At 44.5% G+C, this 21,294-nt stretch overlaps 1 protein-coding gene across 4 annotated transcripts in view; it reads right to left on the bottom strand.

The window, feature by feature from the left end:
• The window catches only part of ripor2 (RHO family interacting cell polarization regulator 2), a 32,566-nt gene extending 22,798 nt beyond the window's left edge, over positions 1-9,768 (bottom strand). Inside the window, exon 1 of one of the 4 annotated variants that reach the window (XM_077008641.1) lies at positions 9,433-9,768. In XM_077008641.1, the coding sequence (XP_076864756.1) occupies positions 9,433-9,502 (70 nt within the window). In that variant the 5' untranslated portion in view covers positions 9,503-9,768. Of the gene's footprint in view, positions 1-3,377; positions 3,558-9,432 lie in introns of those variants that run through there. The other 3 variants (XM_077008642.1, XM_077008644.1, XM_077008645.1) reach the window with 3 other exon arrangements.
• Positions 9,769-21,294: the final 11,526 nt, after the last annotated feature.

Here is a 21,294-nt window from a genome sequence, read left to right as displayed (position 1 = left end):
CCTCTAGACAAGATCAATCACAGGAATCAAACACTGTGAAATTAGATTGTTTTCTTATAGTATTAAAAAAACAACACGTGCAAATGTTTCTCAAATCTTCTTGGAAATCCGCTGTTACTGGCAGCATGGACACCACAAGCTACAAGAAGTCCAAACAACCTTCACAAACACAGACAAACACAGTTACAAACACAGTGCAATTTCTGTAACCCAAAGGTTTACATTTTACTTGTCTGTTCTACTTTGTGTCTAGACGCCTAGCTGACCCAGTCGCCGCAGGGTGGGAGCGAGCTGCCTCGTGTTCCTCGCATGACCTCTGACCTGCAGAGACACTCCCCTGTCCCTTTCCAGCTGTCCCACTCCAGCTGCATGCCACGCCCCCTTATGGGAATGGGACTCCTCCTCTCCTTAAATGCCACCATGTACAAATGTGCCTTCAAAAACAGATTCCAAATCTGTTGAAAGATGCACTGTAAAATATGACAACATTGCCACAAATCAAAATACTTCAGCCTATAAGACTACAAAAGTCCTCCGAATAATTCATATTCCAATGTATAAATGTTCACCAGTGAGAAAGCAGAGATGGGAAAAATGTCAATAAACACATCCTTCTGATCAGCTTATGTCTAAGGGATACAACATTTTAAAGCATACTGCAGACCACAAGAGTGTCAGTGCAGGTCAAAGCAGCAGGTGCAGCCCGGTGAAGGTGCATGTAGGAGATGAGAAGGATGGTCACCCCAGTAATGCCTCCACACCGATGATCAGGGCTGAAGGTGCAGGTACAGGGTAAAGATACGACAGACCAATTGATTTACCCCATTCTCATCCCAGAACATCCAGCTGAGTCTGAACGCGTCACATTGCACACACTGCCTGTAATCACCATGTGACAAAGTGACGTTGATCTTCAAAGGGAGTGTGTGCGCATGTTGTATATGTGCTAGTGAGTGTTGCGTTCTCGTGCCCAGGTAGGCATTTCTTACACAACTTAAACTTATACTGATGGGGTCTGGATGAAGCCATGATGGGACATTCAGTGCATGAGACAATTAAAGGAAACAATAAATGTCTGGACATGCTTCTAACGCAGGCCAAAGCTCAGGTGCTTCTATAAAGCTCATAATTGAAAACAAATATGTGAAATAGCAAGGGTGACCCAAAGGACAACCGCAATGTATAAAAGGCAGCAAGATTAACATTCACAATCAGCTGAAACCACAGCTGATCATCTGTGATCCACAGGGTCTGATCAGAGGGCAACACGGTTGCACACCATTGCCCTGCAGTTCACAGATGATTTAATTTAGCTCTCCTGCTCCGACGCTGTGCAAACCACAGCACATCCTCCCATTAGATGGCTGCAAAAAGTCGGACATTTCCTTTCATCCCTCTTTCCTGAGATTCTCCAGAGAATCTCAGATATCTCTCTTCCCTTCCCCCACACGCCTGCCTCTAACTCTCCTAAAATACCCCTCCTCAGACCCCAGGTTCCAGGCCCTCTGACCGGGATTTGTCCAGACAAGAAAAGCAGACACACGGCAGCTCGAACCCAGATAAGACTGGCAGGTCGAGGCATAAATCACTCTCCAACTCGCCTGTTTAAAGCCCGCATAGGTGATTCAGTCATACAGAGCTGGACAGAGGAGCAAAGCTTCACCGTGGCTGCCCGTGACTGGGTGTGGGTGAGGATTTGTTTATGGAGTCTACAGACTGGCCCACACTTCCTCCCTGAGGCTGCACTCTGGCCATTGCTGGAAAGCATTTTTGGGACGAAGACGTGGAGGCTTATGGTGAAAGAACACTGCTGGCCAAATGACTATCAGCTGTGAAAACTAAAGACACACCTTTCAAAAGAAAGATGAGAATGCTGAATATTCCCCTGAACCACTCTTGGTCTAGCATACACCCTCAAACACACACTCTCGTGTGTGTCTATGGATACAGTACATCAGAGCTGCTGGGCACACTAGAGAAGGCAAGGGGCCTATACCTTTTGAAAACCATGCTAGCAAGGTGTAATTTTTCTTAAGCACTAAATTTCAGCACACACACACACACACACACACACACACACACACACACACACACACAAGAGAACGTTCATTGTATACAAATTAGCTCATTCACTACCTCAAGGACTGACTTAACTCTTACTTGTACGCCACAGAATGATATCAGTGCTCAGAATGGCTCATTGTACTAAATGTTGCGCTGAACCGAAAATGACAAACAGCACAGCGCTTGACTCGATTCGTTCTTGCTCACTTGTTCAGTGGTACAACTAATAATGGTTGCGTGACATTTGAGAGAGCCAGACATCAAACATCAAAAGAGCACATGTAAAAGAATGAAATGAATAAACAGGAACAGAAGGGACAGTCTGATACACAAACCAACAGGAAAGAAGAACTGGAGAGGCAGCAGTAGGAATTTCTCAGTGGCAGCAGCCATGTTGATGCCTTTGGGCCTTGGCATCCTTCTCACAGTACCCCAACCTTAAATGCCTTCCAGATCTAAACCATCCACAGAATTGGAACAAATCACTAGCATTACCCATATGAAAACAAGTGAATTTTCACGTAACTCTGAAGAGTTTGATCAACGCCGAGAGGCATTTTCACTTGTTTTGAACAAACAACAACAACAACAACAACCCCCACCGTCACCTAACAGGTTTTCTCAATCTATATCCTGAAGAATCTGTGCTATGCCGAATTGTAGGCTTCTCGTCCTTCAAACACCAATGCTTGTTAAGACCATTTGAAAAAAAATGGTTAGGTATACTGGGAGGAATAAAAGCAGCAAAGTGTGTACTGAGAGAGAACTCCACTACCACGACCAAGAAACACTACTGCACAGTACTAGTCTCTACCGTCGTTAAAAAACAACATTCATGCAGACATGCAGATGCTTTTAACATAACACGTTCAATGGAGTTGCTCCTCCTGACACTGATGAGGACATGAGATAAGAGATCTGCTCATTCAGGAGGCCAAACGCTCATGAGGGATGAAGTTCATCAACGGCAAGAAGGAAAAAGTGATCATACAGCGAAAAATCGATCCGTCGGAGGAATCAATAACTGCATTTGTATTATTGTAAAAGGATGAATCAGAAAACAAATCGACACTTCGTGGATAAACTGATGAAGGATCAGATCAGATCTCCATCCAATCACGCGATAGCCAGAATAAGTAACCTAACAAATGTAACAAATAACGCCAACAATAACGGTCTGGATATTCTCACTAAATGTAAAAATAACCGACTAGTATCTCGAAACACCTGAAGCAAAGTTATACAGAATTCAGCGTTGCGTTATCGCCACCAACTCTGAATTAGCGTGTGCGTGGTATTTATTAGACACTTACCGCTGCAAAGAGAAAACTTATCAACTAAACTCTGTTCAGTCGACTTTGTCCTTTATCCATTCGAACCGAACCGCTATGGCACGTCCAAAACGTCCACAGAGCCGAATGAGCCTCGAGGTTTCCAAATGATACAATAGCGAAAGATTCAGCGTCCGATCAAAAATCATGTGCATTCTCGTTTAGATTGTAGCAGCCAACTCCCACTGAGAACGGCGGACCAATGGGAAGGCAGAACGGGCAAAGTAGGCGGGGTCTTATTCCGCTCGCCCCGCTTTTCTTTGAGGGAGTTTTTAATGTCAGACTGAAAGTAGGCGGGGTCTACCTGTGCCCCCTTATGAATATTCATCCTTAAGCGTCTGCAAGCGCACTCCGTTCTCAAAAAAAGTTTCTCCACCGTTTAGTGGCGTGTTTGTCGGCGGAAGCTGCGGCTCTGACTCACGTGCTCCTTTGGTATTTACTCAGCTGTCATGATGGTCGTGCAATTGCATAATTTTGCTTTTAGCCAGCGGGTGACAAAGGCTATTCCAGCTATGTGCACTGAAATAACCCGGTGTAACTACAGGCCACATGTAATCTATGAATGCACATTACCTACTCATTAAATAGTTTTTGTACAGGAACAATACAGCCATGTGTTTAAAGAAAATGACGATTACAGTAATATCATAGATGAATAATTGTATTAAATTAAAATTAAATCCGTCCAAGGTGCTTATGCACAGGGAATAGTTATAGTTTATTTTCAGCAAAATTATATTTTTACATGGCCTACTGATGTGAGATTACTTTAGATCGACCATGGTGGTCTCTGTAACAGGATCAGCTGTGGGTTTCCCTCACACATCAGGCTGAGTTGTCTGCAGAGGCACAAGCAAATTCTGCAGAAAGATACCCTGACTCATTTTAATATATTAAGAAAGGTTGATGTTTCTTTAAGAATGGTGTGTGAATACAATAAACATCTCAAGCTTAAGGTTGAGAAAACCGACATGGGGGATACAATTAGTCAGAGACACATGCAAAGACCATGTAAAAGGGCCAGGATGCTGAAAGATGTCAATACATCAAATTACTGATCTAAGTTTTCTCTCTCTCTCTCTCTCTCTGTTTCTCTCTCTCTCTCTCTGTTTTTCTCTCTCTCTGTCTCTCTCTCAGGATCAGCTTTGGCTTGCTCCTGCCAGTGACCTCACCTGCGGTTAAGGCTGACCCGAGTGCACAAGCACGCCGTCTGATTCATGTGCAGTGCGCCGATCCGAAAGGTCGAGCAGATCTGTGGAGGAAGCCCTGGGCAATGTAGCAGAGACACCTCCACACGCCTCTCCTCTCTCAGCCGCTGTAAAGCTCATCCTGTCCTGTAATTACGGCTGTCATCAGCAGCCCCCGGTCAGCAGCTATATTTACAGACGATCCGCACAAGCAGCAGTTATGCCCAGAAGAGCCCCGTACGAAGACAGAGGTCTGCAGGGAAGCTGCACCACATCTTTTCTGATTAGGCGCCTTGCAGGTCAAACAAATGTTTTAAAGTGCTGAATCTACAAAATAACCCTGCGACATAATGCTGTTGGTACCGTAATCCTAATTCAAGGTCTTAATCTTAACTTGATCCCCAGTGTCACTGTGACATCAGTAGTGTTCTCTCTTTACTGGAACAATGGAACTTTCTAAGGTTGCTGAGTCATGGAAGAATATGTGTAGGGATGGTGACATCAAAACCTCTCACACACACACACACACACACACGTGTGTGCGCATGCCACACTGTGATACATGTTCACACACACGTGTATCCTTGTCCAGCACGTCAGCAAACATTCAGTACCCCTGGCCTAAAGAGGTTCACTTTAAAATACTACAGGTCCTGAAGGTCGGTGGGTAGGGATGACCAAGCACTGTGAGAAGATCTGTGGGTGTGTGGACATGCGGAGTGCATGTGTGTTTGCACGAGCGTGGGGTGTTTGAAGAGGTTATGGTGTAGAACTATACAACCTGCATCTAGGTCTGTGAAAACAGTCCTTCAAATGGAACCAATCACAATCATCTGAAACACCTAAGAACTTTGAATTATATAATGAAAGTTCTGCACAAAAGTAAATCCCATAGCATGCATTCCTTAATAAAACATCTATAACACTATAAAACAATACATACCCCAGAAGATGAGTATAATTTCACTGGCAGACATTTAGTCAGCCTTGGCTAGATTATAGGCCGTTATGGCCTAAAGCACACCTCCTGTCTTTAGACTTAATGACAGACTGAGCTGCAGGTAGTGTGTCAGGCCGCCCACCCCATACAGCTGCCTGTGCACTACCAGGTGTGTGCTCTGAGTTTGTATCCGTGTAATAAGCTCTCTGTATGCCTTCAGTATAATTGTGTTGCTGATAACACTGACAATGAAAGCTGAAGGATAAGAACCTAGTCCTGGGTCAGGGGAAGAGGGTTATATTTCCCACTACCCCCACTGATACTGACGGACGGAGGAAACAGCTCTGGTCATCCGTCATCAGCGTGCCTGTGTTTCGCTTGTCGACATTGTTTCTTTTCACTCACTGAGAAAATAAACACGGCCCTGTGTTTGTGGAAAGCTTCGCTTGTTTGGACTAAAGTAGGCCAGTGGGTATCTCTGTTAAGAGGTGGTGAGACAAAGGTGTCACACGGTGTAAGTAGCCTGCAATCCACTAATGGCGGCCCACTTGGGTGTGCACAGAGAGCCTCGTCTGCAGCACGTTTCCCGCTCCCTCTGGGTCTTCAGCCTCGGGCAGTGCACATGCCTCTCAAGCATGATCCCTGGATCCACTCTGGACAGGGATGTTCCAAAAAAACAACTCAAATGCTTGTGGTCATATACATATGTGTAACACCCAGCCAAACACACAAGAGGTTGTCTTTTGTGTTTGTCAGTAGCAATAAGAGAATGTTAAAGAGTTACCAGCCTCCTGCTTCAGGTAGTATACCCAGAATTCCCGGGAGAACTGCTGGAGATGGCTTTATGCAAGGGCTTAACTTATGGCACAGCTTCCGAGGACTTCTTAGCACAGTGGCAACCACTATAAAACCATCAGGCAGTGTTTATCATTACCGCTCTAATAAACATTGCCTGGAATACTGAATTAAGTGGTCGCAGTGGATTACCATCCTTAATTTTCCTGGTGAAATTGCCCACGCATGCAGGCTCTCAGCCAGCGACAGAGTCTAAGGGTGCCAGGTGCCATGTTGTACTGAACCACAGGACTGTAATTGTGTGGCCGTGCTGAGCGGGGCGAGGGCAGAGCGGTTATTCATCTCTGGCTGCAGAGGCAGCACACAATACAGCCAGCGCTCTATTGTACAGCAGCAGTGGAGGTCATCTCAGCTCAGAGGCAGCCCTGGTCTGCAGAGAAGCAGTCGGGTCTCGCTGGTCTTCCAGATAGTATCTCCACTACTGCAGGCAGCACCGCTAAAGCTCCTCTTGCATCCGGTCGAAGGCGTAAGTCTCAAAATGCCGCATCAGGCAGCAATGATGTGAAACCTGATGCCTCCTCAGACAGCTTCACGTAAGCCCCCGAGAGGATCCAGTTCCCCCTCTCGCCCCCAACACGAGAAGCACTGAGAGGAGGTTGAGCAGGACAAATGGGTTTTGCGAAACCCGACTCTGCCTTTTTTGCGCGGGCAGCGTCTTCGGCACGGGGCCACTAAGAGCGCGGTCACAGCTGAACTGGGCGGTCAGGGTGAAGTCTGTTCAGCTCAGCCAGCACATCCAGACTGCCATCAGATCAGATCAGAGTGGATCTACGCCAGGTTTGGCTTACAGAAAGGGCGAGTCAGCAACAGATGCTGTAACACAGTGAGTGTCTGGGCTTCCTCCAAAAAAAAACAGGTGAGGACGTTCATAGAGATAAATCCAAGAGCTACTATTTATGTGATGATACACATCTGTGTCACTAAATTCTGCAGTGAGAAGATAAATAACTTGTTCCCTAGACGCTTTAGGCAAATTTCTACAACACATTTCTTGCAAATATTTGGCATCTAGCAGTGCAAGAGGTGGATAGGTATGTGGTATCAGCATTCATGCTGGAGCTTGTACCTGTGTAACAAACCACACATGAAACTTTAGATTTACGGTCAAACAACCTTAGGGCATGCACTGCTGCAGCATACAACAGTGCTCCATGGAATATGAACAAACACAAGACATGCACAAATCTATACACTCAGAAATCAGCAAGTTTCACAAAGTTCTTCACTTTTCTCCTCTTTAACTCTTCAGTTCCTCACAACCCACTGTCCTTCCTCTCTCTTGATAGGATCAGCAGAATAACTAGGGCCACCCTTCCCAGAAGCCCTGGGGCTTGATCTCCTGTGGACCAGGGAACAAGCCTCCCTCTTTCCTCCTTGAACCTCAGACTGCCTCGTGCAAATGGCCCTCTGAATAACTCATGAAGTGCCTACAAAAAGGACTCTATTGTGTGTATTTTTGTCACAACAAAGCCGCCATTCCTCCTTGCTTTTTTCTTTCCTTGGCAAGACTAAATTAGGTTAATGAAAAAAGTTTTAAAGGCTGAACTCTTAAAGAAGTCTGTGAGGAGAGAGTATGCTAAGTTCAGTGGGGCTGAACATGCTCGACTGGCTGACATGCAGTTGTTTATCTGCAAAACAGTGAGGAAATTTCACTCTCCGTTCCTGAGGTTGAATCAGAGTGGGAGTGAACCCCAAAGGGGAGTAAACCCAGGAGGAGGGGCCTCAGAGAAAGGGCCCAGGAGGAGAAGAAAAGGGCCCAGGAGGAGGGGCATCAGAGAAAGGGCCCAGGAGGAGGAGAAAGGACCCAGGAGGAGGGGCCTCAGAGAAAGGGCCCAGGAGGAGGAGTCTTGGAGTATAAATGCTTAAATGGAGGGTTGGGTCATTGAGTTTTAGTGAACAGTGGACATATTATATGATTACTGTGGACATACAGTTTGTATGTCTGAATAATAGTTTAAAAATGTTTAGTAAAGTGTTGATAGATTGATCTTTCCACTTATTAATTTAATTTAAATTAATTTAATTTAATCCCAAAGGCAGCAAGGCAAAACACTAAGATTTTCAGAAGTGTGATGTGATACAACGATATCTATTGCATAACTTTTCCTGAAGATTTTGGCAAAGTACCTTATTGTGACAGCGAGTTCAAATAAACTGCATTACAGTGAAACTGAGAATGTAGAAATGGTTTGCAAGCGACATTATTTCATACCATTGCACATTCGAGAATAATTTGACATGCTAATTGTGTCTGCAACCCACACGATCTCCTTATCTCTCCCAGTAAAACTGTGGCTTTCTGTCTGGAGTGGAGAGGAGCAGATAGACCCTCATTTGAACAGACCAATTACCTCATGGCCATATTTTCATGCTACATGCACATAAACAAAGTGGCATTAGCACTTTTTCATGTACTTAAATAGGTCATCCAAAGCAATTGGAAGGAATGAGAAGATCTTTTCTAAGTATCTTAAAACATTTAATGTAGAGTGTACTACTGTTTGTACCACCAAGCATATTTTATGACATGGTTGTCAAAACAATCCTCCAATTAGATTTTTTAAAGGCTCTTGATGATTAGAGGTAAGGCTTAAATAACTGAACTCACAATTAAAATAATATTACACATCATCCATTAGTGTACCATTCCTTGTTTGTAGGCAGAGGGGAGTTACACAACAACACCCACACATCAGAGTCTGTATTTGCAGATGACCAAATACGAAATACCAATTCAACAAGCACCATAACTCTGGTATATATAAAAATCATTTATCTATTCTTTCCATGACACAATAATAATGCCAGGCCACCTATCTGTAAGAACACTTATATAGACTTCATCGCATCCTTGTTTGCCAGCCTTAGCACAGTGCTATAGCTCTTAGCCAGGCTTGTTAATGACCAAAGGTTCTGCAAGGTTTTGTTTGAAATTTTGAATCTTCAACAAGGGTGCCTGCAGAAACATGACCCAATTAGTAATGCACCCCACCCCCCCCACCCCAGCCCTGGCCCAAGCCCCATCCCACAATCCCCTGTCCCAGGACCACCATACCATCATAGAAGACATCCTCTGCTTCCTCATACATCACTGAGTCGATGTCCGTCAGGTGGGATGAGGCCATTCCTTTGTTCTCCTCTCTTCTCCCCTTCACTGGTGCTGCCCGTCCAGAGTGAGGAGCTCTGTGGGCTTTCAGATCGGATGCACTTCCTTCGGGCGGCGAGCTTCTGCTCACTGCAGGAGCGCACGTGTGAGTGTGTGTGAGAAGAGAAAGACTGAGCCCACACCGCCTGGGTCAGCTTTCATCAACAGGATGATTTCATAATCTGCTGCGCGGAGAGCACACTTTAAAGAGTGAGTGTGGGTGAGAGCGTGTGTTGCGTGTTGCCTGTGTGCCGAAAGTGTCACAGCAAGTGTGAGGCAGGATGAGGGACGGCGAGAGAACCACACCCTGGTGATTAAAGCCAAAGTAGCATGTTGTGCATCAGCATGTAATGGGTGACCTGTGTTTGATCAACCTGCTGTTCTCTTACTGCGCAGTGCCCCTGTCTTCATGCCTGGGACTCAGCCTTGTGTTTCAGCTCCATAAGAGCAGTGACAGACTCATCTGCTGGAGGCATGTCTGAAAACATTTGATTGCTGTGAAACTTTAATTGACTATCTATACTGAATATCTATATCTATATATACATATATATCCATACTTAAGAAGCTCACTTCTTAACCTTCTGCCCATTATGGAAGCTTGTGGACTGAACTCAAACATAGTGCAAAATGACGTATGCTAGCCCATGGAGACGAGTTGAAATAGTAAGTAGGTTGCAGTGGATTGATTTAACTCACTCTCTTCTTCCTCTTCAATTTTTGCGCTCATCCCATGAAACCCTGTGGAACAGACCTGACTGCAATCTCATTAACAGAGGGACAAGTTCACACAACTGCCGCCATATGATATGGCCCCCCAGGACTCCCAGAACACATGCTTAAAATAGGGGAATAAAAATAGAGCCAGAATGCAACCGCGTTTATTAGGGAAACTTTAACAACCGCCACAATATACAGCAAGTGTAATGTACACACATGCTTCTGTCTCCAGTAGACCAGAGTCCAGATTACTGGACTGAGTATGACTAAACATTAGTGTTGTTAAGTGCAGCCTGGCTCTTGGACTGTAGTAGTGGGAGGAGCCTCTCAGGCCTTTGCGCATAATTAATGGAGGACTGCAGTGTAACTGGAACTCTAAGACAGCCGTGAATAACCCATGTTTGTAGATAAAAGAGCGCCCACACTATACAGAGCTTGCCTCACGCGCTAATAGGTGCTGGACACAAAACAGATGCGTGAGGGTCTGTTCGACATATAGTCAGCATACAACTCCATCGTATATATTTAGCTTGTATATTGGTCTTGGAGTCTATGCTATGATTTATTTCTAGTTACAGTCTCAGAAACAACAACTTCTGCTGGTCAAGGGTCAAGTGGAGGTGCTTTTCATGTTTGGGTTAATTACCAAATCTTGTTTTTTCTCTTATAATAAATGCAAAATAGAACATGAGTTTCTCTGCTGTCCCTTGTGTTTCAGGAAGTGCTAATTATGCAGACTATTACTCATAGTAAACAACTCACATACACATAAACACACAGACACGTGCAGACACACACTTGCTGTGGCCAACACATCCCACCCACAACAAAGTCAAGCAGTGCTCTGTATTTTAGCATCAGCACCAAAAACATTTGAGCTTTTACGTACAGATTGAGGTGGGGGTGAAAACAAGGCTCACCTCTGACCTGTCATTCAAACACAAACACCTTGCACAGCAGGTGAACAGGGAAGGTCTTCAGCACCCTGTCTTTCTTCACATAAACGCTACCAACTTCTCAGGTGCCATTATCTATCCACTCTCGGCCATCGGGCCTCACAACAAAGCCAGCCGCTCCCTGGGGAACCTGCGTCCCTCGGTCAAATGTGCGCGGCGTATTCACACGCGGACGCCTCCCCCCCCTCTCCGCCTCTCTCTGCACAAACAAACAAACACACTTGTATTCCCTGTGGAGTTTCCTGGACTACTCATTGGCACTGTCTGCCCTGCTCTCTGTGTGACAATGGAGCTTCGCACAAGGAGGCCTTCAGAGTCCTACATTCGGCACACGGCAACAATGCGGGTCAGTGTTCCCGACCACGCCCGCGCTGCCTGGCCGGTTCCGATTGTTGTAGTAACGCTCCTAAACAGGAGCGGCACGGTCGTCTCTCGCCGAGGCAGAGACATCGCCGGAGGAACGGAACAGAGGAGGAAGTGGACAGGAGATGGCCCACAGCAAAGCTAGCTTCCTGTTCTGTTTCCTGTTCTGTTTCCTGTTCTGCTTTCGTTGAAGAGTTGTCATGTCCATTCCCACATTGCCCATGGGCATACGTGACGATGGAGCCCGGGGACGAGCAAACGCTCGGATCACCTCAGGAGCCACTCGACATTCACCTCTGTTCACCCCTCCTACCACCACCACCTCCACCACCTCCACCACCTCCACCTGCTCTCTGAACAAACAGCAGAAGATAATCCTGTGCACTGTGAAATTCTTATATTGTACTATGTTGCCACGGAAACAATAACAAGGGCATGGCGATAAATCTGTAGCTGGCTTGGAATATGATTTACAATGATTCAATAGTTAACTCGTATAAAAATTTTCCCTGACATGTGAAATGACACATGTTTTTCAGTTCCTCCTTAAAAGGCAGGGGTAGTCTGTTCTTTTTAGTCAATAATAGGGTCTGTGTGCTCACTTAAGCGTGGTGTACATTTTCACCAAAAGGTACACTGATCCATTTGTAATACGATATGACTAATTCTGCATAGCAAGCCGGCAGAATCCTGGATGCTGTGTTAATATGCGCATCTGTGTGTTTCCATGTCTTTGTGCTCTGCTGCATCTGCTAGTTGTGAAGGTACCAAAGGCCACAGCACAATAAGCATCTGTCAGTGTGAAGGAGCACAGACGACACTCAGCACACAGAAACAGGCCCGCTGTCAGTCAGTCTCCTTACTGTCTTCATAATCCCACAGTAAACCCTCACAGATATATACAGGATGATACAGGGATGATGCAGATGTAGACATTTACAAATATTTTTAAATCTGTTAAAAATAACTGTTACTTTAAGTGACCCTGTCAGATAAAGTAAGTTTACATTTTTTATCTCTTAATAATGGGGTGAATATTAAAGCCTTTTTTTTTGTGGCAGGAACTGGGTGGGTGACCTGTGGTAGACCACAACATCCACCCCTACATCAGCAGGTGACCAGCAAAACGAGAAGTAGACTATGCAACAGAGAGAGGGAAGTACAAGAAAGAAACTCTTGACTATTCATTTGTAAATTGGTTAAGAGTAGGGTGTGGCTCGGTGGTGCTAAAAGTTCAGCCCGTACACCCGGTGGTGTGTGGGCTGCTGTGTAAGCTCTGGTAACAGGACAGTGGGACAGTGCTGCGGGCTGGTAGGCGGACAAACCCATAAGGAGAGCACGATGGTGGTAATGACTGTCTGCAGGACCTGCGTTACACCCCAGTAGTTTCCTGACACTGGACAACCCCCTCTCTGCCTCAGTGATCCATTACCTCAAGAGGGTGGTGTTAAAAGAACATCGCGTATGGTATTTGTGGTTTCTGTGGGCATGTGTAAGAGAGAGAGAGAGAGAGAGAGAGAGAGAGAGAAAGAGAGAGAGAGAGAGAGAGAGAGAGAGAGTGTGTGTGTGTGTGTGTGTGTGTGTGTGTGTGTGTGTGTGTGTGTGTGTGTGTGTGTGTGTGTGTGTAGACAGGAGGGAGAAAAAAGTGAGGAAGAGAGAGGAATAGTTACACTGTGAGATTAAGAGTTTTCCTTCAATTGTATCAGTGAAGCAGCTACAAAAAGACCAAACTGTAAATTAAAAAATAGGTAAAATCAGTTTTTTCCTGCATACTTTCTCATGTTCTTGGTCTACATTTATACTAAGTATGGTGAGAATGGTCTGGCCACAGGCCGCCCGTTTCCTTGGGGAAGCTGAGTCTGAGCGTGAAGTGAGCCATTCTCACATGGTGCTCCAGAAACTCAGACGAGGGGCTCCTTTCCGGTCCATCTGCATGAGAATGGGCCTTCCCAGGATGCCTGCCGTGGTTCCCACCCCCAACTCTTTCAGCACAGCTAACGCAGGCAGCTTGGCATTCCCGAATAGACCCACATGCACCCTGCTTTCAAAACATCCAGGGAACGCTATAGTATCTTCCATCAATAGGAACTACATGCCAAATCCCATTGGCCTGGACCAGTGAGTTCTCAGAAGCTTCGAACTCTTCTCAGAAACCTCAGACACCTCACCTCAACAGGACTGACTTCATGTGTCTGAAGAGCACACCAGTAGAACAGGGGGTATGGAACGATACACAGTAGAATATGTGCTCCATGACCACACCGAATGTCAGTGCAGTCTCACAGTAATAACTACTACAATGTGTTTGGCACTAATCAACATTTTGTCGTGTTGGTTTAGTCTTTGCTACCGTTATGATGTATGCAGGTGCAGTGTGGCCTGCAGGCTAGTGCTGGGAGCTGGGGTGATGTGTAATGGCATGACTCAATCATGGCTCCATCTGTCAGAACAAACACACAGCCAGAGACATTTTCATAACTGCGGAGACAGCTCACTGTTCTGTCTGCTGAACCTCCCACTGACAAACCTCTCTAAGTTTGTCCTCTAAATGCCATGTTCTGTTTCCTCCATGTGCTTAATTAGCAGTGTTAACCCTACCAGAAACTGTCTGTCTGTCTGTCTATCTGATTGTTTGCCTGCGTGCCCTAAACCTTCCTGTTTACAGCAAGTGTGTAGCTTGCCCCCCCCCCCTCCACTTTGCCTGTCAGCTACTGACACATCACGTCTCCATCTCATTCAACGTAGTCCAACAGAGAAGGGCAAGACCATCAAGTCACTGAATGCAGCAGAAATGTTCAAGAACATGATGGTCCTCTGACATCAACACATTATACTCACTCTGAGCAATACAAAGATGATGTTTTCTTTGGGGGTGGGGAAACTGCTGTCTGAGATTGTATTACGGAGCTCTCACCTGCAGCTGCACAGTCTGAACGAAGCATTTACCTGGAGATCTGCACAGCCCGACTGCCGTAATCAGAGCTACTTGTAATAATGGTGCTGCCACATTATGGCTGTAGAGGGAGTGAGGAAGAGATCAGCACAGAGAAGATGTGGGCAGTACAGCCATGTGTGAGGGAGTGAGCGTGAATCACAGTGCCCTGCAGATCACCACTCTCACTGGTGCTGTGGAGGAGGGGGGGGGGGGGGGGGGGGGACAGAGAGAGAGGGAAAGAGAAAGGGAGAGGGGGAGAGAGTGAGGGAAAGATAGAAAAAGATAGAGGGGAAGGAGGGAGAGACAGAAGAAGAGAGTATGAGAGAGAGAGAGAGAGAGAGAGAGAGAGAGAGAGAGCGAGAGAGGAAACGAAAGCTTTCAGTCCTGCTTAAGGACAGGAGAGGCGTGTTGCCATGGAGTGGGAAGATGCTTTGCCCACAAAGTCCCTGACAAATAAGGTTAAGGCAATAAATAGACAAAGAGATTGAGAGAGAAGAGAGAGACAAAGAGAGAGAGAGAGAGAGAGAGAGATGGAGAGAGAGACAAGAGAGAGACAGAGAAATAAGAGAGATAGACAGAGAAATAGTAAATGAGAAGTAATGTTACACTCTAACAGGACACATATGCAGTTTATAAACCTTGCAACACCCAAATTGGTTTTATAATGCAAAGATCAGTTCACATACCCCCATAAAAACATTCAAATAGAAAATAGAAAATGTGGATACGTAAGGGCCACTGTGAATAATGAAATAAAGAATTTACGTATGAAGTGACTCCCCCCGGAGATTCTGCTATGAAATATGAATATTAAAACAAGAATGTCAGTGGCATGTGCAGCCCAAAAAAACACTCAAATCCAAATCGTACCTGCCGGCTTAAAGCTGTGGTAAGCAAGATCCTCTGGGTATATATATGCACTATTTACTTTGAATACATACTGACAAAAATTCGTGACCAAAGTAAATTGTATGAGCTAGGGTCTGAGGGTTTGGTTTATGGGAGTGATTCAGATTTTATCATCCAAATGTAAAAACCCACAGGGTGTGACACTTTTGAGGCCCTACAGAGACCATGAGAAAAGGAAACCAAACTTTTAAATAGAAAGTATTGCTAACACTTTCCTCATTTCTCTTGTAGTTTCCCCGAAGCATAACAAATGCAATCCTTCCATGAGAAACACCTTTTTTTCATTTACTGACTTTTAGCTTAGGTCATCACACGAGTAGTGTCACGATTCCTGCTGACATTTAAATGAAACATGAATGAATGAAAGAATGAATGAAATAATCCTGTCATGTCAATCCCACATGTAATGTTTCTGAACACCTTTATTTGAGGTCTTAAAGCCTCTTCACTTTGTATCTTCTTATAAAGGCATGTGGTCACATGACAACCTCTCTTTTAAGTTCTGAAACTAACAGGCTCATTATGTTTCAATTATAGATGTATATATATATATATTAGTGGTGGGACTTTAACGCGTTAATTTCGATTAATTAATTACGGGAAAATTAACGCACTAAAAAAATTAACGCATTTTAACGCACGATACACTTTTGCATCGTGGAATGTTTCTCAGTGCACGAGTTCCAGGCGTACAGATTATATGGACGCACGATAAGATGAGCATGATGCAGATGACTAAAGAGGCTACGCTGGTGGATGGGAAATTTACATATAAGAAACTTCCAGATGGAAGTTCAAACAAAAATAGTGTTATTTACACTTTATGTAGGAAGGAGTTCGCTTATCACAGGAGCACTTCCACCCTTCGTTACCACCTCAACGCAAAACATGTTGCAGCTAAAGCTGGGCGTACACTGTACGATATTTTAAATCGTGTACTCAGCTCCAGCTCAAACTGTACGACTAACTCGTGGCGGAGAGTCGGCTCGTGGAGCTGCTTCAACAGTGCGATACTCTCACGAGGAGCGATTTGAATTTCAAACATGTTTGATATTCTTGCGACGCTGCGATTTCTGATCGGGAGTTGGTCGTGAGGTGTGAATCGCTCCTCGTTTACCTGTGTAAACTATACGATGCATGACACGCGATTGAGCCGAAACGAGTGAAAAATCGGCTGAAAATGGGCCAAAAATCGCACAGTGTACGCCCAGCTTAACGCGCAGGTCAGTAATGATAACTTAGCTGCTAAATGTATTCCTAGTACGATAGGGTGACCTAAACGTCCGCATTTCACATCCTGTCCCGGTCGTCCCGGGTTTTTTTTAAAGTGAGGAAATGTCCTGGTTTTTAAAGTACCTTCATTGGACCATTAAGACTGGATTAAACTCGCGAGTGACCGTAGCGCGCGACTCCGCACGCGTTTATAAATGACGCGTCATATTATTTGTGTTGTTCGCTCTCTGTGGTCGAAGATAAAGGCTTACAAGAAGCGCTGCACATTGCGTCAACTGATGCAAGTTATGAACTACCGTCCAGGGGGTGAGTTTCCCAAAACGTTCTTAGCACCAAGTACTTCTTAACCTCGTACGTAAGAACGAGGGAAAAAAACAGGTTATCGTGAAAGGGAAGTAAAACAGGTTATTGTGAAGAGCGCCACAAATGTGGCTCTGACTGGGGATCACTGGACCTCTGTTAGCAACAAGAATGATCTTGGTGTGACAGCTCATATTATAGATGATGAATGGAAGATCCAGTCATTTGACCACTTCTAGGCACTATGGAGATGCCTGTGGCAGAGGCCTGGGAAAGTTAAGAAAAGTATACCATCTAAAATGGTATTAAAAAACATCTTCTGATTTACTTCAATTCTTCCAATATCCTGAGCAAAACTCCCAAAATTAAACAACATTTTTGGTCAGAATTTCCAATGTTCTGAACTGTTTTCTGCACTCATATATTGGTCTGTGTAGTAGACTGGTGGAAAAATAAACAAGATGTTGAAGTTTGATTATGTTCATTGATTCATTCATCATTCAAACTTAAATTAATATTTCTCATGTTAAATACTGAAATGCGATTAAAATGCGATTAATTTCGATTAATTAATTACAAAGCTTCCGATTAATTCGATTAATTTTTTTAATCGCGTCCCACCCCTAATATATATATATATATATATATATATATATATATATATATATATATATATATATATATATATATATATACACAGAGGCGGTCTTTGCATAGAGGCGTTGGAATAGTTGGACAATATATATATATATATATATATATATATATATATATATATATAGTCCAACTATTCCAAAGTTCCCAATACAGAGTGGATAGCTATGTGGCCAACAGCAAGGTGACTAGAGTGTAAGGAATTCTACATTACTTCTTTACTCTGCCTATCAAATCCATGGGCTGTCTGAAGCACGGGATGAGTGTGTGTAGGGTTGCCATGCTTAAAGTAGCTATCTGATTAAGAACTGCAGTGAATCCCCCTAGCGGTCAATTCTGGGAACAACAACAACAACAACATCAACAACAACAACAACGGCATCTACAACACAAACAGTGACATGCCACATATGCAGGCATATAAGTATGTTAATAAAATGAAAACATGTTCATGTTCCTGCTGATTTCGTTAGTAGCGACACGCCTGTGGGTGGACAGCTGAAATCTCCCCACGTTTTTTTTTTTTTCAACAGATTGGTCACTTTTAGTTATCCAAAAGACAAAGAGCAAAATGAGAGGTGACCGTGTCTTTTCAGTCGCTGCCCCAAAATTATGGAACGATCTCCCTTTTCACATCAGGCAGGCTGACTCACTCTCTGCTTTTAAATGCGCTCTTAAAACACATTTTTTCTCTTTGGCTTTTAACCCAGTCTGAGATGTTGGTTCTTATTGTTTATTGTTTTAACTGTGGTTTTTCTTTTATACGTATTTTAAACCTGTATGCTCTTATTGTGTACAGCACTTTGGCCACTGACATTGATTTTAAAGCGCTCTATAAAGTTTGAGTTGAGTTTGAGTTTTAAGGTGATGCTGTCGAGACACTAACGAGCTGCTGGCTGATTGCAGACAGACACGGTGCTAATACAGCGCCTCTTCCTTGCCTGTCAGTCTTCTCAAGGAAGTAGCAGGATATCAGAGGAGATTATCTGTGCCTTGGACACATTACACATGAACAGACAGACAGAAAGAAAGATGTTAGATAGCTGAATCAGGGGAATGCAGATCAACTGATTATTGAGTCATTAATACTCTTTTCCTAGAGTACCCGGAAAAGCAGACCTGAAATTAGCAGTGGCTGGGTTGGTGAGTCTGCGCTAACTCTGCTCTAATGAAACCCTTTCAAAGTGACTCGCTCTATGGGGTCAGTCAAGGAGGAAATCCATTTCAAGTATATCTAACAAATCACTGCGATCAGGCTCTTCTTTAAGGATGTCCCCCAGGAGTCTTGCTGACAGGCCTTTCATGCTCTCTGCTCTGTGATCAGCGCGGCACCTGGCCCTCTCAGCCCGCTCTTGGCATCCAAGCAAAAGTTCAAAGCTTAAGCATCAAGCATCAGCACTTATTTCTGAGCACCACCCAGCGAAACCTTTCTCATCACTCGTCTGGCCGTGAGTCTCTGCGGCAGACGGGTGTCTGGACAACCTTCCTCTGTCCTAATCATGTCTTCACCCCTCCCCCTGCTCTTCCGGTCAAACAAAGCACTTGATAGGGAGAGCAGCTGATGCCGGACCCCAGTTGAAGTGGGGGAGCCCCCAGTGTGTATGGGGAGGTGAAGTCTAAGTCCAGGAATGGCCCCGCCTTATGCCTACAGCTCCAGTACATCTGAGAAGCAGACAACTCTGATCTGCTCATCACTGAGATAAAAGAAGGAATTCCAAGCACTTTGGGTCAATTCAGGTGGGGCATGTGTGTGTGTGTGTGTATGCGCATGTGTGTGTGTGCATCCTTCAAAATATTGCTATTCCATACAATTTCTTTTAATACAGTAGGCATGGAATCCATTTCATATTATGTAGGGTCACAGTGCCCCCTCCGTTCCCTGAGAATCAAAGGCACAAATCCTTTGTGTGTGTACAACAGCTGTGTGATGGGATCAGCCTCTACTCAAAGGGTGAATTGTATGTGTAAACAGGCATATGTTGTATGGTGGACTCTGACCTTCAATGTGAAGTAAAAAAACAGCACACATTATTGACTCTGAAAAGATCCAGAAAATCTCTAATACAGCCAGAGACAAAATAGTCTCAAAAGATTAAATATTTTACTTTTGCCCACTTTATCTAAAACCACCATCTTTGCTATGCATAAAACATGTACTGTAGTGAATGAGAAACCCCTGACAGAGCTGCTTGACTTCAGGCCAGCGAGGAACGCAGCTCAGTCAGATGATGCATGGTAAACACAGCATGAGCCTGGGGCCACTGCTGTCATCAATTTCTTAACGTGAAATTCAGCTCATGGGTAGTAACTCCTTGTTTTCTGCCACATATAAAACACAGGAGATCTCTCTCTCTCTCTCTCTCTCTCTCGAAGGGAGAGGTTGGTGAAGATATAGGTCAGCTGCACTAACTGTACAAGTGGATGTATTGGTTGTGTGTTCTACTGAGTCTTAAAGAACTACACAGTACGTAGCTTGAATAAAAGACAATGGCGTCCCTCAAGAGGTATCCTCCACTGCTGGTTCTCCACGAGTACACTGCGATAGAAGTCACATATCTGCTGCCAAGTTGTGGTCCAGTGCCACATTTTGTCCCTGGCCAACAGATTATCTCTCTCGCTTTCTCTCACCCAAATATGCACACGTACATCATCCAGCCCTTTTCTCATAGGACCGACAACTGGTGAGCTTGGTCCCACAGAGGATACCTAAAACGCACTCAGGATCTCAAGACAAGGGCCTCTGTGTGTTAGCCTCTTCTGAATAGACTGCTGACGCAATGCAGACCTGCTACGGCTGGCTTTACTTCTGTCAGACCTCCTGCACTTAAGACCGACCATCATGGTTAAGACTGCTGATATACAATGAAGAAACGAATAAAAACTTGCACCTAACTCCAGGCTTCTTGCAAACACGCATCCTCTAAGCATGGTTATAACAGCCTGGCCTGATGCAGGACCTGATTGGTGGATTCAAGAAGTGACCCAGTCTGCGAAACTGGATCCTGTCCAATAGAGCATATATGTTCCAATTAAACTTTCACTGAATAACCTCTGTGCAAAGGTGCTTAATGCCATTATTCTGAAATTAGTTAAGTCGTTAAGGGAGTCTACCTCTGTCCCACTTTATCCGGTTGTAAACCTGCACCATGGCCTTGTTACTACTTGTGTAACTTGTGCAACAGGAAAAGCATTGGGACACAGAAAACACTGTTTCACAACAGGATAAAGCAGCAGTCAGTGCAGTCCATTACATTCATGCCATTTTCCCATCAGCAATCCATCATTAGATCACCAATCAGAAAAGCTGGCTGAGAGCCAATCAGCACCCAGTATGAGTTGTAGCGTGAACAACACCTGCTCTCACACACATGTGCATTTTTTACTTCCCCACAGAAAACAACAGAAAACACAGACCATTGTAATAAAATAACCACTTCACTCTGATTATGGGATACATGGTATTCACAAAATCAGAACCATATAAAATGCTTTTGAAGAAAATGATCCTTAAAAAAACCTCATCACAGGTGGCAGACATAAGCACTCTTTATACTGGAACATGATCTACATATAACACACGAGCACTTAAACAATAGCACCGTTGCATAACTGTTACATCAGCAACTCAGGTCATCTCCCATTGAGTCAACAACAGGCCACAGTCACAGAAATGAGTTCCTGTCACAGCGAGGACAGCGGAGA

Source organism: Brachyhypopomus gauderio, chromosome 6 (genome assembly GCF_052324685.1).
Source record: "Brachyhypopomus gauderio isolate BG-103 chromosome 6, BGAUD_0.2, whole genome shotgun sequence".
NCBI lineage: Eukaryota > Metazoa > Chordata > Actinopteri > Gymnotiformes > Hypopomidae > Brachyhypopomus > Brachyhypopomus gauderio.
Note: the sequence above shows the minus strand (reverse complement) of the source record. Positions and strands in the feature narration are given on the sequence as shown.